The 17,454-nt window shown below is 46.3% G+C and overlaps 1 protein-coding gene across 5 annotated transcripts in view; it reads left to right on the top strand.

Annotated features, from left to right (window-relative positions):
• GFRA1 (GDNF family receptor alpha 1) overlaps window positions 1-17,454 on the top strand; it is a 224,586-nt gene that overhangs the window by 170,668 nt on the left and 36,464 nt on the right. For all 5 annotated transcript variants that reach the window (XM_043926537.1, XM_043926538.1, XM_043926534.1 and 2 more), the window contains one exon: window positions 16,164-16,273. In XM_043926537.1, the coding sequence (XP_043782472.1) occupies window positions 16,164-16,273 (110 nt within the window). The remainder of the gene's footprint in view (window positions 1-16,163; window positions 16,274-17,454) is intronic.

Genomic DNA, 17,454 nt, shown 5'->3' with positions numbered 1-17,454 from the left:
ATGGGAAATGTTTGCTGTTCCATGTTCCAAGTTCAAAAATTCGAGTTGAAGCATTTTTCACTACAAAGATGGTTTGAGAAAGCTGACTTTCTGCTCAAACCTTCTAGCAGGTGGTTGGTTCCTTCAGTGGCTCAGCAGAGCTGGGGTGCCTGATGCTTTGTGGGGCCCAGAGCATTCCCAGTGATGCTGATGTTGATCTGGGCTCCACACTTGGAAAGACACGGTCTTAAGGAATGTTGCTACAGGAGCCTGGTAGGCTACAGTCCGTGGGGTCACAAAGAGTCAGACACGACCTAACAACTGAACAAAAATAAGAAAGGTTGACTAGGTGATAGCCAAGGCTAATGGGCCACACCCTGCTGTAGGGGTCTGCAAGCTGAGGATGAGAAGGAGTGGGCAGCCAGATGGGCCCTGTGGGGCACTAAGACTTAGCAGGCGCCCTAGAAGAGGCCAGCACACTGTGGCTGAAGTGTGGACTGTTAGCCCAGATTTGGGGGGGTGCATGGGAGGAGACCACAGCTGGGCAGTTTCTGTGCTGCTCTAAGCTGGGCTCTGGATGGCTGTGGGACCCACTGTGGAGGACTCTAAGGTCTTCCCAGGCCATAACTGAGCCATGGATGGGTCAGAGGATGCTGAGCCACGGCCACGGTGAATCTATTTAATTACTGCCTGAACTGGCCCCACAGCAAGGCAGAACCCTGCCCGCATTGATTGTGCAGAGAAAGTAGACGGTCTGGTCATCCATAGGCTGAGCTTGGCCTAAGACTGGAATTCATTTGGCCAAGTTATGCCGGAAAAAAGGAAAGCAAAGCCGAGCATTTTAAGACAATTATCTGAATAGAAATCCTTTTCTAAAATGACCTTCGGCTCAATCTTTGGCATGAATGATTCACACGAGGAAAGCTGACATGCATATTCTGCTCTTCTTGTTGCTTTTTCCGAGTGGAAGTGTCTTTGGTTGTCAGGAGGGAACTCGGGATGGGCAGTGCCTATGGAGGAACTATGACTCAGGCTATTCAAGCACACATGGATGTTCAAGATTCAAAAGTGGTTTCATTCCATGAGCAAGATCACCATGAACCTTGACTTGTTCAAATAAATATGCAGGCTGTCTCCCCACCGCTAACTCACTGCTCGTCGTAGGGCAGGTGCAGCTGGTGGGAGACAAGGTGCAGTGTCCCAGTGGGGCTGTATCTCCATCTTTGTCCCTGGCCCACCAGGGCCACCACCTCACATGCAGCGTCTTGCATTGTAGGTACTTAGTGACCGTGGTCCTTGGACAGTTGGTGTCTTTATTGAACCCAATGCAGCCTGTGCCAGCACTGTGCCAGGCGCTAGGTGATTAGCACCCTTGGTCTTGGGCACCTAGATGCCGAGGTACCTTTGTTAGTCTGTTAGTCAGATGCTGGGGTTCTGTCTAGGCTGTTCCCTAGCATCCCTAAGCTCAGAGGAAGCAGGAAGAGCTGTTTTCTGGAGGTATGAGAGGCGCCGCTAAACACTGCCTGTCCATGGGACTCTATATCAAGCCCCTTGGGAGAGCATCCTCTTGAGGGAGCCAGGCTTAGTGTCCTTGTCCACATGGGGGAGGAGGGTGCTGGTCTCAGGTGCCTCCAGAACCCAGCTGAGGTTGTGACCTTCCTAGGCTGAGGGTCCTGGAGAATGCGCTTGCTTCCTCTATACCTGTCCCTACGTGTGAAGGGACACTTAACTCACCTGCCCTGTTACCTGCCCCTCAGGATTGAGATTGGAGAGACAGAGCTGGCCTTGAAAGCCCTTTGATAGTAGTAATGGCTGCACTGATATCCAGTCCTTCATGGAGCGCTGAACTCTGTGCCAGGCACTGGATTCTGGGCCTTAATCCTCCCACATCCCTGCTATCAAGTACTTGCATTTCACACTCCCTTGACGAGGATGACCGTGTTCACAGCCTGGGGAGGTGAGATGCTCAGGGAGGGACCACCTGGGCCAGGCTGACTTCTCCACATGGCTGTGTCCTCGGAATGCATTTGGACCTTACTGAGCAGTAACAACAGATATTATTTTTTATTTTATGTTTTTAAACTGCAAGCACTATTAAACCAAAAGAATGCCCACTAATTCTGTCATTACATTTTATTGGGCCTAGTAAAGATCACTTATATCCCTTTAAATCAGATTTCAGCTTCTTATGTGCACAGTTCACAGCAAAATGGCGGCAAATGTCCAAGAGCTAGAATTAAAAGATGGAACATTAATTCTTCTTTCATTGCTACAGGAGTGAGTATAAGCTGGAGGATCCCTGGTCTTCTTTGCAAAATCTGGCTCTAACTCTTACCAGCTGGATGTAGGCCTTTCTGGATCCTGGGGTCCTCCACTGTAAAATAAGACTAAGCTGGCTGGTCAGGTTATGGGGTGTTATGGGGCATGGTGACAGGCTGTGAATAAACCTAGCTGTTTGTGCAGCACCTGGAGCAGTTGGAGGTGGACTGCTGTATCCCCTCATCTGAACCCAACTCCTAACACCAAGATGTTCGTGATGAATATTGACCTGTAGGTGACTGGAGCCATATGTAGTGTGTGGCACTTGGATTCATTTGTTCACTCACTCATTCAATGAATGTTTTCTGAACATCTGCCTTGTTGTTCAGCCTCTCAGTCCTGTCCGAATCTTTGCGATTCCATGGACTGCAGACGTCAGGCTTCCCTGTCCTTCATTATCTCCCAGAGTTTTCTCAAACTCATGTCCATTGAGTCGGTGATGTCATCCAACCGTCTCATCCTGTCACCTCCTTCTCCTCCTACCCTCAATCTTTCATCAGGGTTTTTTCCAATGAATCAGCTCTGCACATCAGGCGGCCAAAGTAATGGAGCTTCAGCATCAGTCCTTCCAATGAATATTCGTGGTTGATTCCCTTTAGGATGGACTGGTTTGATCTCCTTGCTATTCAAGGGACTCTCAAGCATCTTCTCCAACACCACAATTTGCAAGCATCGGTTCTTTGGTGCTCAGCCTTCTTTATTGTACAACTCTCATATGAGTACATGACTACTGAAAAAACCATAGCTTTGACTATACAGATCTTTGTCAGCAGAGCAATGTCTCTGCTTTTTAATACACTGTCTAGGTTTGTCATAGGTTTTCTTCCAAGGAGCAAGTGTCTTTTAATTTCATGGCTGCAGTCACAGTCCACCTGTGCCAGTCATAATCCCAGTTGCTTGCCTTCTCATGGCGGAAGCAGTGTATCATCAAAGTGAAAAGGTGAAAAAGAAACTGATGGAGGGGAGATGTGGATGCAAAGACCAAAGCCAACACACTCCGTGGGGCTCAGAGCGGGGAGGAGAGTTGATGGGAGGGCTCAGAGGAGACCCTTGATGTCACTGTAAATGGGTTGAAATAACTCTTCAAGATCACCCGTTTGGGTGGAGTGGTTGAGGGAACAGTTCATTAGAAAATGGTTTATGAGAACCATGGAAATCAGCTGCTCTGCTCTGCAGGGGGGAAAAAGGAGGAATGTAGTTTTAAATTCAACTGAGAGCCTTAGGTAACATGTAGAAACTGGGATTGGGGGTGTGGGTGCAATGGGGTATGGAGTGAGGTGGAAGCGTGCTGTTGAAAGGAGGATGTTAAACCTGTTAAAGGAGGATCCTAAAAAGAGTATGTATTTTCTGAAAAATGGTGGGGGGGGGGGAGTTATCATCTGATGGCATTGGAATAAGCAATTTATTCTTTTGACGTGTAATACCACAATTCCTTCTCCCAAACAGTGCCCCATCTAGGAAGGAAGATATTAGGGACTAGTTGTTTGCTGAGCTCAAAGTCTTTGTTGACCTTAAAATAACTTGCCTGGAAGAAAAATGACCTCGTGTGTATTTACTATTGAACATAATTTTCCTTAGGAAGTCTGCAACACTATTAAAGATTAATACGAGATCTTCTTTTCATATGTTTCTGCTTAAAGTTGTTTGTGCAAGTGCAGCCTGTAACCATTCAGACATCCGTGTGCCTTTCCCCCTCCCCACCCTCTCTCAGGACACAGAAACTAGGCTTCTTTAATGTGTGGCAGATTAACATTCGACTGAGTGGAGCTTGGAGCTTGGGGCTCAGGTCTCACAGGGCTGTCCTCTGGGTGTAGAGAGGGGCAAAGGGGCAGCTTTGCAAATTGGTAAGTTGAGAGAGCCTGTGTAATTTTAATTTTTCATCTTTTGGGAACCGTTGAAGCAGCAAGGTTTGGCTGAAGAAAGCTAGGCAGCATTTGGGAGAATTTCTAGAATTTACCTATGTCTCATTAAAGAAGTATCCATAGTTATTGTTAAGTTTCTCTGACATAAGCATTTTGGTGCAACATTATGTTCTTCTGGGGGTACAGACAATACCTCCTTAAATTTACGCTGGCTTGATGCCAGCCAGGCCAGTAGAGGATACCGTGTGGGGATCATGGGTGGTGACCTGTAGAATTGCCTTGACCTGTTTCTGTGGGTGTGATTCCACTGCCCTATAAAACTCATTTCTTTTCTTGAAGATGTAGAGGACTCACCGGAAAAATCTCTCTTTGGTCCTAATGGAAGGAAAAATCCTGATGTTAATCTTGAGTTTATCGAGCACATTCAGACCTTGAACAGGTGGATTAGTGACCTCAGGACAAAGCATTTCATTTGCCAACTTATTAGCAGATGGATTCTAAGGGAAATATCTGTGTGGTCATCTCTACCCTCGGGCTTCACAGAGGTCTCAAGGTCAGAGCAGAACAGGAAACAACAGCGCAGATGAGCGCTACTCTCATCTAGGAATCTGCTTCGGTTGTAAACAGGTGATAGGTGCCAGGTACACATAATCCTTCAGGAACACTTGGAAGGACTTCCTGTCATTCAGCCAGAGTAAATTAAGCTTCAGGAAAGTTAAGGTACTTGCCCCAAATGTCATGGTTTAGTAAGCGATTGAATTGAAATTTAAGTCCTGGCCCATTTTCAAATTCTATATGCAAAACCTTTACTGAGTCCTGCTTTTTCATAGTGTTTTCATTTTCTGTTGCTGCTGGAACAAATTACTATAAACGTGGTGGCTTTAAATAACACGGATGTATTCTCTTCCAGTTTCTGGAGGTCAGAAGCACTACCTGGATCCCACTGAGCTGAAATCAAGGCATCTGCAGGGCTGAGTTCCTTCTGGAGGCTTAAGGGGAAAATACACTCTATTGTCTTATCTCATTTCTTGACTCATGGCCCCTCCCTCCATCTTCTAAATCAGCAGCAGCCAGTCCAGTCTTTCTCACATGGTATCACCCTGACCTCATCGGACTCCCTCTTCCACTTTTAAAGACCCTTGTGATTACATTGAGCCCATCTGGACCATCCAGAATAATCTGCCCACTTCAGGGTCCACAACTTTAATCACATCTGCAAGGAGGCACTATTACCATGTCAGCTGACATATTCTTAGGTCTCAGAGTCCAGCGCCTAGAATGTATACATCTTCATGGACCATTGTTCCACCTTCCATAGTAGTTTCTCTGCTAAGCATCCATCTTGTTTTTAACTTTTGGTGTGTCATGGATTGTGCAGCTAGATTCCCTCCACTGCCCTTCCCAGTGGTTTCTAGAAATCACAGAGCCAGGTACCTAGCTTTCATCTAGCCAGGACAATGTGTGCATTTTGTACTAACCACACCACTGCCTCTCTATTATCTTTCTTCAGCCCCAAATGCCCACATTAATTTTTGCATTTATTCTGTTCTTTAAAGCTACATCTGAGTTCATCTCAAAATTCTTCCTGAAGCAAGAGTGGGCATAAATAAATGAAACTATGGTGGGTGACTTTTGCTGCCCTGGGTACCTAAGGCGGTTGATTTAGAGTTTCTTAAGATTCCAAGATGAATGTCAGACAACTTCTGTAATTCACTCCTGAAGATGGAGGTATCTGCAGAATTGTTGTTGGTTTTGTTTTTTAGTTTGCTACATTGTGTCCTACTCTTTGTGACCCCATGGAGTGTAGCCCACCAGGCTCTTCTTACATGGCATTTCCCAGGCAAGAATACTGGAGTGGTTGCCATTTCCCGCTCCCGGGCATCTTCTCCACCCAGGGATCAAATGTTCTTCTCCTTCAATAGCCAGCGGATTCTTTACCCTGAGCCATCTGGGAAGCCCCATCTGCAGAATTCTACATGAAGTAAATTCACAGCTTGTTGGTTTGGAGTTTTAAGATGTGGTTCTACTAGCGAAAGATTGGGTGAACATCTAGATTTTTATTTCTCCTAGTGGCCAAAAGTCACAAAACTGATTACTGAAGTTTTCCTGCAGAAATATTAAAGAAAAAAAAGTATTGGATAAGATTCACTCAAGAGTTTTAGTGTCTTTGTCACAGACAGCTGTTGGATACTTGAGAGCATAAATGATACTTTCATCATCCAGAAAAGAAACTCCCAATTTCTTTTCTACCTCCATTTCTTCCTATAAGATCAAGTACCACCAAAGGTAGGTTTTCTGCAATAGTGGGCATGCTGTAGCATGGATAATACAGAACAGATTTATTTGATTTGACTATGCAGCATAGCGTTGTTTGTGATGTAGCTGTACTCCCATCATGACTGAGAGTCTGCTTACTGCATGGCCAGCAATGTGTGCGTTGGAGAAATTTGCTGAGGCAGCTGAAGGGAGGAGTCTCAGCTGAAGGGCAGCTCTGGGGCATCGAGTCAGGGACTGCAAGGAGCCTCTTCTGGGTTGGGATGGCTCCCCGTGCCAACTACCCTAGCTTGCTTTTCAGATTTGCCATGTAGAGATGAGCTGTCAAGCCCTGTCAGCCATCTGCAGATGTGGATGGACGGCTGTCAGTGTTCAGGCAGGGTGGCTTGGTGAGGGGTGTGGAGACTGAGCTGATGCTGACCTGGACTTCCCTCCGGGGGCTGCTGCAGTTCGATGTGGACGGAAGGGCTGAGGAGGCATTGCATCTCTGCCCTGCAGCCTGCTTTCACCGAGCCCACCACCCAGAGATAGACCCCAAGCAGGACACGTGGACTAAAACGATGCGTGTTCCACCTACATTCGCTCTTGTCATGGGTCAGGCTCAGAGGGCAGTGACCACAGCCTCCTGGGACCCATGTGCTTGACTCGGAGCCGCCAAGGAGCCAGCGGAGCAGGGCCTCCCCAGGGTGAGGGGCGCAGGTGTGGAGCGTTGGGTTAAAGGGTCTGGAACCTCCCTAAGAATCTGGATGAACCTGAGCGGGAACTTGAGGGGAAACAGGCATTGACTTCTGCTTGGTCACAGGGGCCTTTCTGTCCCAGGAAACACAAACATTAGGCAAGCCTTGAAGACTGCTGAATCTTCACACCTCCCTTTCCCAGTCACATGTAGCTGCGGCCTGGCTAAGTCACCAAGAAATGCATCAGTTGACTGAGGGTGGGACGCCGCATCAAAGGGCCGAGGAACACAGTGGGGCTTTGGTTCTCTGCGCCTGGGGCGTGCGAGCCTGCCTCCAGGGCCTTGCTCCAGGGAGGACACGTTTGCTCCCAGAGAGTGGGAGAACCCAGGCTTTCTGAAGGACAGCCCGTCCCTGGCAAACACTGGGCCTCTGCTTCAGGAAGCCAGAATGTATGGTCCAAAGAAGGGACCAGAAAGGCAAGAACCACCACCCCCCACCCGCCGGCTGCAAAATCTGTTCAACATAGACTCTGATTTGCCGAAGGATGCTTTCCAGATGTGTTCTCCAGTAGGCTGCTGGAGGAGAAGGGTTAAGGTAATTTTCTAAAAACAGAAAGAGGAAAAATCTGTTTTGTGTCACTGTTCCAGAAAATTACCATTCCCCTGCTCTTGCTTTGTCATCTTAGGCAGCGTGTTTTTCTAATTGATTTTATTCTTCATAAGAGATCAGCAGTATTAACAAACTTACTGATGTTTAGTCATTTAAAAAATATATCTTTTCCCCCTAAACTCCTGGGGGAAATAAAATAGCTTTTCTTAAAATGCTTTTATTCTGTCAGCTCATATGGCTGAGAGGTTTGTAAGTAACACCTCAGGATCCCTAGCTTCAGATTTGTTGAGTTTGTTTTGGTCTGACTTACTGCCCTCAGTGACACAGGTTAACCTGTTTTAGGCACAGATGTGTTAATACTTCATTTTAGTGCACTTCGCAGAAGCTGTGTTTTATACAGGTTGAAAGTTTGCGACAACCCTGCGTTGAGCAAGTCTGTCTGCACCATTTTTCCAGTAGCATTTGCTCACTTTGTATCTCTGTGTCACATTTTGGTAATTCTTGTAATAGTTAATACATAAGTGATTTGTTGTGGTGGTCTGTGATCAGTGACCTTCGATGTTGTTATTGCATTTGTTTTGGCATTTTTAATAGCAGAGTATTTTAACTAAGGTATGTACATTTTTTGGACCTAATGATATCCCTCACTTAATGGGATGGTGTACAGTAAAAGCATAACTTTTACATCACAGAAAGTCAAAATACTCATGTGACTTCCTTTATTGCAGTATCCGTTTTACTGCAGTGATCTGCAACCAAACCTGCAACATCTCTGAGGTCTGCTCACCTGTCATATAAAGACCAGCAGAAGATAGATTAATATACATATTTCTCTGTGTTGAGCTTGCTGTATGTTTTTGTGGCAAGTGCTTCACATTAGAATGGACCAGAAATTGGGGAGAAAAGATGAAGCATCATGGGAAATAAAAATGTATTGCACAAAGTGTATTCTAGGTTCTGAGCAAGGTGCTTTACATAACTGTCAGTAAGGTATCACGGCAGCCGTTTAAGGCAACTGTAATTCCATTACCCCATTTTCCTGGTGACAAAACTGAGGATTAGAGATGTCCAATATGTAGCTAAGTTATTTAACCATGGAAGATAGGAGTGGGATTAGAAACAGGTGCATGCCACTCCCAGGGCCGTCATTTTTTTGGCTCGTCCAACTGACCCACTGAGAACGCTTACAGAAACTAAATGACTTGGGTTGAGATCCAAGACTTTAAAGCCCTAACACTCATGTTGGATTCAGAGCAAAACACCAGTGATTTCTAACACAAGCAAGTTAATGAATGGATTCTATTCCAAGCTTCTGAGTTGCTAGTGGGTCGGCAAGTCTCGCAGTCTTAAATGGGCAGTGGTGTTGCCCCAAAGACTCCTTAATAAAGGGTGGCTTCGTCCATGGACAGACTCACCACCTTCTTGGGCAGAGTCTTGCACCCTCTCTGACCCCTCCTGAGCCCCAGTGTTGCCTGCGAAGTGCTCGCTGAGGCTAAGTCAGTGGAATCTTAGGAAGAGGACTGAAGAACACTCTGGTCAGACAGTGGGAAGAACAGAGCAGTTACACACTAGATGACTTTAATTCAATCCCAGGGAAGTTAAAGTCCAACACCCTCCTTACTTCTCCCTTTCTGGGCTGTTACAGACAGCTAGCAATTCCTCTTCCAGTGAAAGCCCTCTGCCACCGCTTACCATGTGACAGTGAGCAAGACCTTAACCTCTTTGGCCCTCAGCTTTCTTGAATGTGAGATGAGGGGATCCCATAGAAAGATCTGATCTCTAGGGACTTTGCCGGTGGTCCAGTGATTAAGCCTTCACCTGCCAGTACAAGAGGGTGCGAGTTCGATCCCTAGTCAGGGAGCTGAGATCCCTCATGCCTTGGGGCCAAAAACCAAAGCATAAAATGGAATCAGTATTGAAACAAATTCAATAGAGGACTTTAAAAAATGGTCTTCATCAAAAACATCTAAAAAAAAAAAAAAGATGTGATCTCTATACTCAACAGAAACCAAATGCCTTGACACTAAAGTCATGTGTAATGGTGAAGTGGAATCATGGATGAAAAAAATAATAATGCATGAAAAACAAGTGGATTTCTTCTCCAAGTAGCTTCAAGTGTCCAACAGACTGTTCTGAAGTGGAAGGGAAATCCAAAATCGTCAAACATCATATGATGATGTTCAGGAACTCTGGTTAATTAGTGTCAGAGCCTGGATCCCATTCAGGATCTCACAGTTCTTCGCTCAACGCTCCATTCCATCAACCACACAGCTTGTGTCCAAGTATGGGATTTGCCCTGGGGAGAAAAAAACATTTACAGGATTAGAATAATCCAAGATGAGTGAAGCTGGGCATTACTAGTATGTTTTTGAACTGTTCTCCATAACTCTATTTTCCTAAAATTGTTAGCAGAAAAAGTAGGTAAATGATTTTTCCTCCACTGTCAAAAGACCATCTGCTATTTGAGAAGACTCTCCTAGATTTTATCATTATAATCATTTTTCTATTTCCAGTTAGCAGCATGCTCCCTTTAATACGATATTTTCTGCATAAACCACTGTTTTCTCTTCAGCAGATTTCCTAAGGCCAACTTGGCATTTGCCGGCATTTTTCTCCTCTTTAAGGGTGGGAAATTTCTCTTTCAGAGGGAGATACATTTCTACATTAGTGCCTACTCATTTTCTTTTCATTTTCTCAGAGAAAAACAATCAGGTTCATCACTGCTGTCGTCATGGAGATTTCATGTCTCCAGAAGAAATGCACTTGTGGAATTTCTTTGTTAATCCTACCCCGGCCATGTAAGCTTTCTTGTTTGGATCACTGCAGCCCAGGCAGAGGAAGTCATTGAAAAAGGTTACAGTGTGGTTCTTTACCCAGGGTGGGCAGGAGGATGCCTGCACTGGGCAGTCCTGGGATGCTGGGGCTGGTTGGCCACTGGACAGATGAAGGTCTGAGAATCGCACAACCTGCTAGATGCTTGTCCTGTGGTGCCACGACCTCAGCACAGTCACAAGCCACCTCTCTTATCTTCCTTGCAAACTGTCCTCTCCTTTTCCTCCTCTGCCCTCTGTGACTCCACAATCTACTGAGCTGATTCTGCCCCCTCCTTTTTTTGCAGTCTTGCTTTTCTTTTTAAAAAATATCTATTTATTTGGCCGTGTCGGGTCTTTGTCGTGGCACTCAGGATCTTCGCTGCATCACTCGGGATCTCTGGTTGTGGCACACAGGCTCTGGAACACGAGCACGCAGTACTTGTAGCACTTGGGCTTAGTTGCTCCACAGCATGTGGGATCTTGGGGCTTTCCAGGTAGCGCTAGTGGTAAAGAACATGCCTGCCAATGCAGGAGACATAAGAGATGCGGGTTTGACCCCTCAGTCAGGAAGATCCCCTAGAGGGGGACATGGCAACTCACTCCAGTATTCTTACCTGGAGAATCCCATGGACAGATGAGTCTGGCGGGCTACAGTCCATAGGGTCACAACGAGTCAGACATGACTGAAGCGACTTAGCACACATGCATTCAGGATCTTAGTTCCCCAATCAGGGATTGAACCCAAGTTCCCTGTATTGCAAGTCAGATTCTTAGCCACTGGACCACCAGGGATGTCCCCAGTCTGACTTTCATTCCATCAACACCCACCACAGGCTTCCTTGGTGGCTCAGTTGGTAAATAATCTTCCTGCAATGCGGGAGACCTGGGCTTGATCCCTGGGTTGGGAAGATCCCCTGGAGAAGGGAATGGCTACCCACTCCAGTGTTATGACCGGAGAATTCCATGGACTGTATAGTCCGTGGGGTTGCAGGTTAGACACAACTGAGCAACTTTGACTCACTCACTCAACACCCACCATTCAAGGGCATCCTCTTTCCCTCCTCCTCTTCTAGTCCTCAGTTCTCACCTCAGGGTACCCAACTGGCTTCAGCCTCCAGCACAACTGTCCTTCCTTCCTTTGGCCAGTTCCCTGCTCTTCTCATCTTCTGCTAGAGCAGGGAGGGCACAGAAGAAGTTTCAAGCAAATCTTTGCTTAATAACTGAAACACCCAAGAGTCCTTCTGTTCTGCAGACCTGATCATGTTATTTCTTTGTTTAAAATCCTTTGGTGGTTCCCACTGCTTTCAGGATAAAATCCAGCCTCTTAGGTCATTCAAGGCCCTTGCTGATCTTGCTGGCACCATCTCCTGTCACTCACCATGTGCTCCCTGTGGCCCAGCCATCCCAAGTGAACAGCTGACAGTTTTCTGGATGATGCATGCGTTAGGTGGTGGTGGTGTTTTTGTTTAGTTGGCAAGTCATGTCTGAGTCTGTTTGACTCCATGTTAGGTGTAGTGGTTGAGAATGTACTGTGGCTCTGGAGTCACCTAGAATGTGGTCACGTTTCAGTTCCAGCACAGAGCTCTACAACCTCTGAGGAGTTACTTAACCTCTCTTTGCCTCAGTGTCTCCATCTGCTAAATGGGGCTGGTAGTATCACCTACTGCAGTTAAAATTAAATATGTGAATAAATGCCAGACGCTTCAATCAGTGCAAATAATCTGTGATTGTTCTCCTGGGATTTTTATGGATGTGGTTATTTTATCACTTATTGCTTCCTTCTGCAGAGGGAACACCCTCTTCCACCTTTACTTGAAGGATCCTACTGATCCTCCAAGCCTCAGTCTCAATATTACAACTTCTCTGAAACTAGTTCCTGTTGTGTTAAAAGCTTAAATTGTAGAATCAGAATTTGTTGTTGTTGTTGTTCAGTTGTTAAGAAGTGTCCAACTCTTCGCGACCCCATGGACTGCAGCACACCAGACTTCCCTGACCCTCACTAACTCCTGGAGTTTGCTCAAGTTCATGTCCATTGAATCGGTGTTGCTATCCAACAGTCTCATCCTCTGCCACCTTCTTCTTCTGCCTTCAGCATAATGGTCTTTTCCAATGAGTCGACCCTTCACATCAGGTGGCCAAGTATTGGAGCTTCAGCTTCAGCATCAGTCCTTCCAATGAGTATTCAGGATTGATTTCCTTTAGGATTGACTGGTTTGATCTCCTTGTTGTCCAAGGGACTCTCAAGAGTCTTCTCCAGCACCACAGTTCGAAAGCATCAGTTCTTTAGGGCTCAGCCTTCTTTATGGTCCAAATCTCATTGAGTACATGACTACTGGAAAGACCATAGCTTTGACTATACAGACCTTTGTTGGCAAAATGATGTCTTTGCCTTTTAATATGCTGTCTAGGTTTGTTATAGCTTTTAAATCCTGGTTCTGCTATTCACTATTTCACTCTAGTCTAAACTCAATAAGCTGTTGTTTCCTCCTCTGTGAAATTAGGATAACAGAGTAATAGTCCTTACCTTATTAGAGTTGCCAGGAAAAAATATAAATTATATGAAGACATACCTAACATATCCTAAATACTTGATTCATGTTGTGTTACTTTTATTAGCAACATTTCTTATCTTTTATTGAGAACTAGCCATCGTGGTATTATCATCTTTTTACTTGTTTCTCTGGGCTTCTAGATGGCAGGTTATTTGGGTTCAGGAACAGGGAACTCATTCATCCTTATTAACACAAGCACTGGACCCGTCATTCAGTCAATACAAAGGACAAGAAGTCAGCTGCTTTGTCAATACCTGTAATCGTTTGCACACGTTGCTTTGAGAGATTTCAGTGGCTGTGTTGTTGGGATGGGAGCTTCTGTTTTCTTTCTTGGGAAGAGAACTGTTTTCTTTCTTCGGAAGATACAGGAGACTGGAGGTTAATTTATGACACCGTTTCACATGTCATTTGACATAAAGGTGATTAGGGATGGGAGAGGTAGCTCATCCAGGAAGTGCTGAAATTCAACTCCCAAGAACTTTGAGTTCCCAAGAACTCGAAGGAAGTAAAGATACTTCCTTTATATGTGGGATTGACTACACCATGCTGGTTTTCTGAGAGCATTGTACTAGTAAATATTTAACAACTGGTTCTCTAAGAACAGCATAGGGTTGTGATTTGTAGAGCTGACTGATTACCATGATGAAAATTCTCCCACCTCATCCACTTTCAAACTACCATTGTGAAGTTAACCAACTCGCAGAATTCATGGAAACATACAAGTCCACCCACTTGAGCAACCACCGTATAAACTTCCTCTGCCTTCAGTTTCTCTGTTAAATGTGAATCCCGTAAAGTGATCATCGTGTCTCCAGGCATGAATGGCAAAGGGAGGTGGGTCAGAGGTGAAGGAACCAGCAAAATGTTCATGTTTCAGCAATGCCCTGTAGGCTTATTTTTGAAACCCTTGCCATCCGCTGGCTGGTTTTGTCTTAGGACTGAGATCTGGGCTGACAGTCTTCTCTCTAAAACCAGCCTGTTCGAGGAGATGCTCAGAGCAGTGTATCTAGTTTTATCCTCCCAATCAGGGTTATGTTCTCTGCAGCAGACTAACTCAATTAGCCTTTCATTCCAGAGTCCAATTGTGAGTCAATTCTGAGGTTGTTAAGCAAAATGAGTCTGGTGGCATTAGCCTCCCGCTGGAGGATAGTAATCCGAGTCATGGTGCTGTTCAGTTAATAGTCTGCACGAGAGACTGCGAGAAGCAGGAGGCTTGGAGACAGCGCGACCTTTCATCCCTCTCTGGGGGGCAGCTGGGAGCGCGGGGCTGCCAGGTCAGGGAGCTGATGGGCTTGTGTGCAGAGCTGGAGTCCCAGCTGCCTGAACCACACAGTTGGCCTCTGCAAAGTTAGAAGCCCAGTGCCATGAGATCATTAACTTTCATGACCAGGAAAACTCTTCTGAAATTGACACTCGATCCAAGATGGATGCCATTGGTGCCAGTTGAGTAAGTCTGAGTCACCTTTAGGGATTTCTTCTGAAAGATAAATCCTTTAACCAGGCTGCAGAAAATGGCCAGGTTCCACGCCCTTCGGTGTGTTCAGTTAGAGTCAGAAAACACCAGCCAGGCTCAGACTGCGGGAGGGATGCAGGCACACACACACAGGCGCATGCACCAGCCTCATTTGGAGGATTTTTGCCAAGCCACTTAGCTGCACCACATGGCCCCGCTCGGGAAGCGTTCTGAGGAGTGTCAGGTGCTATGCAAAGAAAATAGAGCAGAGCTCCAGCACCTGCCCCCGGGGAGTCACAGTGATGGGACCTGGCACACGACATACGGACTGTACAGATCGGCACAGATAGGGAAGCTCAGACACGCCTTGTTTACATGGGTTCAAGGAGAGACCAATCCCAGAGGAACACTGTGCAGCCTTTCCAATGTGCTATGCACACAGATCACTTCATAAGGCCTTTTAATCTTCTTCCAGTTCAAGTTGTAGGAAAAGGGCCCAGAATATGCTTCCTACAGACCCTTTACAAACCCCTGTGATCTCCACACATTCTACCTTGCTCAGCCCCACCCAGGCAACTCTGTTTATATCATTAGGGATGCTAAGTAAATACAATTTCTTGGGTGGAAAGAAGTAAAAACAGCCCCGTGTATGTTGGCTGCCAACTCAAGTGCGCTAAAGAGAAGGAGCTAAGACAGCCATCCATTGTCTCCTGTAATCGCCAGATAATTTAGCTTCTCTTGAAGTCTATTGTGTTCCTCACATAGAAACAGAGCTGTTGTCTGCTCGGATGACCTCAGAGATGGCCCAGTTCTCATTTAGAATTTCTCCAACAATATCCTCTTCAGACTGAAAAACAGCCGGTTGGCCACAAAGAGCCCCTTTCCTCTGCAGACCAGTGATGTCTGCAGCCCCTGTGTGCTTCGGCAACTTCACCAGCACCCAGGGCTTCTGGGTGGACTGTGCTGGCCCCTGGAGGCTTCCTGAACTGCAGACAGAAGCTGTGCTTCGACCAGAGGACCCCCTACACCCAGTCGCGTCCTGACCAGTGTCACCAAGTCCCTTTTGCCTTTCCTTGCAGTGCTGGAAAGGCAAACTTCCCCCTCAGCATCCCTTGGCTGGAATATACCACTGCCCCCTCCCTGGGGTGGTAGATGAGAGATGACTTAGAAGACCAGATACGCATATTCTTAAAGCCACTAGGAATTACGGGAGCAGATGGGCTGTAGGATCCTATTTGGACGCCAGGGACATGTTTCTGTATAAAGTAAATATTTTCCCACTGTGGATCTCCGGTGAGTGTGTGCAGAAGCATATTTCCTAAAGATGCAAATAAGTCTAGTCAGAAATAAATATTGAAGGGAAACTTCAAAGCGTCAAGATTTCTCCAGTTGCAGGCCCTGAAGACTTCTCTGCAAAGAAGCAGACACAGTTGGGCGAGGGGATGGCTGGGGGCTTGTATATAAGAGAAGATGCTAACATTTTAAGAGTCTACACTCTCTGTATTCTGGGATGTTGAAAAAGGCCTGTCGAGAAAGGAATAAGGAAAAATTATGTCTGTGCAGAAGAAGCTTGGGCTATTTTCAAACACATCCTCCCCCCTCCCCCAACTTTCTTCCTGTTGCAGATCTCGCCTGGCCGATTTTTTCACCAACTGCCAGCCAGAGTCAAGGTCTGTCAGCAGCTGTCTAAAGGAAAATTACGCTGACTGCCTCCTCGCCTACTCGGGGCTTATTGGTAAGATGGGGAGACATGGGATGGGAGAAAATGCTGGTTTACAAACACCCAGAGTCCTTCCGTTGTAGCCTGCCACTCTGTGGATGTAAAAATCTCCTCGGAACCCTCTGTGCTGGTGTTTTGATGTTGAGTCCTTTAGGACTTGTCTCTAAAAAAAGGGGGGCAGGCGGGGAAGAATAATGGATGCACAAAAGCAGGGAGCAGGAATTATTAAAGAGCAGGGAGGCAGCAAGTGTGAAGACCGGGGACGCATCTCAGTTGAAGAACTGACTGCACAGAACAGAGTAAGTGGGGAAGGCATGGTTATGGACGAGGAGAACAAGTCAAACCAAATGAACTGAAGTAGGTAACTTTGAAGAGGGGGAGCTTGGATGTCACTCAGTCTGGGGAAATCAGAAAGGCTGTTTCCCTGAAATGGCCCTTTGGAAGGAAAATCCCTAAAGACTTGGTGTTCTGCTTGCCATTAGTAGTCTGGGTAATTCAGCTCCTGGTGGGGAGGGAGGGAGGTTTCCTTAATATTTTTTCCCTGAGAACAAACATAGCAGAAGTAGTCTTGTTCTGTCTTTCAAGACCTGAGGTTCTTGGCATTCCGGAGAGCAGTGCAATTAGGCAAGGCACTGGTGAATTGGGAGAGGACAGGAGTGAGGCAGGTTCGTGCCCAGAAATAAAGAGGGCAGCAGTAGAAAAGGATGGGGCTCCTGGTACCAGGGCTGTGGGAAGCCTTGGAAGCAGGGCTCCCTCACGACTGTCATGTGAGAAGGAACACATAGTGAAAGCTGGGCGAGGAGGAGAGAAATCACAGTTGTCAGAAGCCTGATGGCTCAGCCAGGGCGCCAGCTCCTGCCACTATCACACTAGTCACTGGGCAGGAAGAACATCCTATCGAGAGTGACAGCACAGACCAAAGTCTTTGTCGCCAGCATGTCTTCAGCAAGCGTCACTGGGAAAATCACTGGCCATACTGAGTGCTGGGATATTACTGGTGCTGTACACTCAGCCCAATTTTATTTGCAAGGATACCTGTGCTATCTTGGGTAATACCTTTCACCAGCAACTGACCATTCTCACTGATACGTCCCATGAGCTTATCTTCCTTAAGTCAGCCCTCCATTTTTATTTATTTTTTTCTTTGGCCATGTTGTGAGACTGGCAGGATTGGCATGTGGCTTCTTAGTTCCCTG

This window comes from Cervus elaphus, chromosome 15 (genome assembly GCF_910594005.1).
Source record: "Cervus elaphus chromosome 15, mCerEla1.1, whole genome shotgun sequence".
Lineage (NCBI taxonomy): Eukaryota > Metazoa > Chordata > Mammalia > Artiodactyla > Cervidae > Cervus > Cervus elaphus.
Note: the sequence above shows the minus strand (reverse complement) of the source record. Positions and strands in the feature narration are given on the sequence as shown.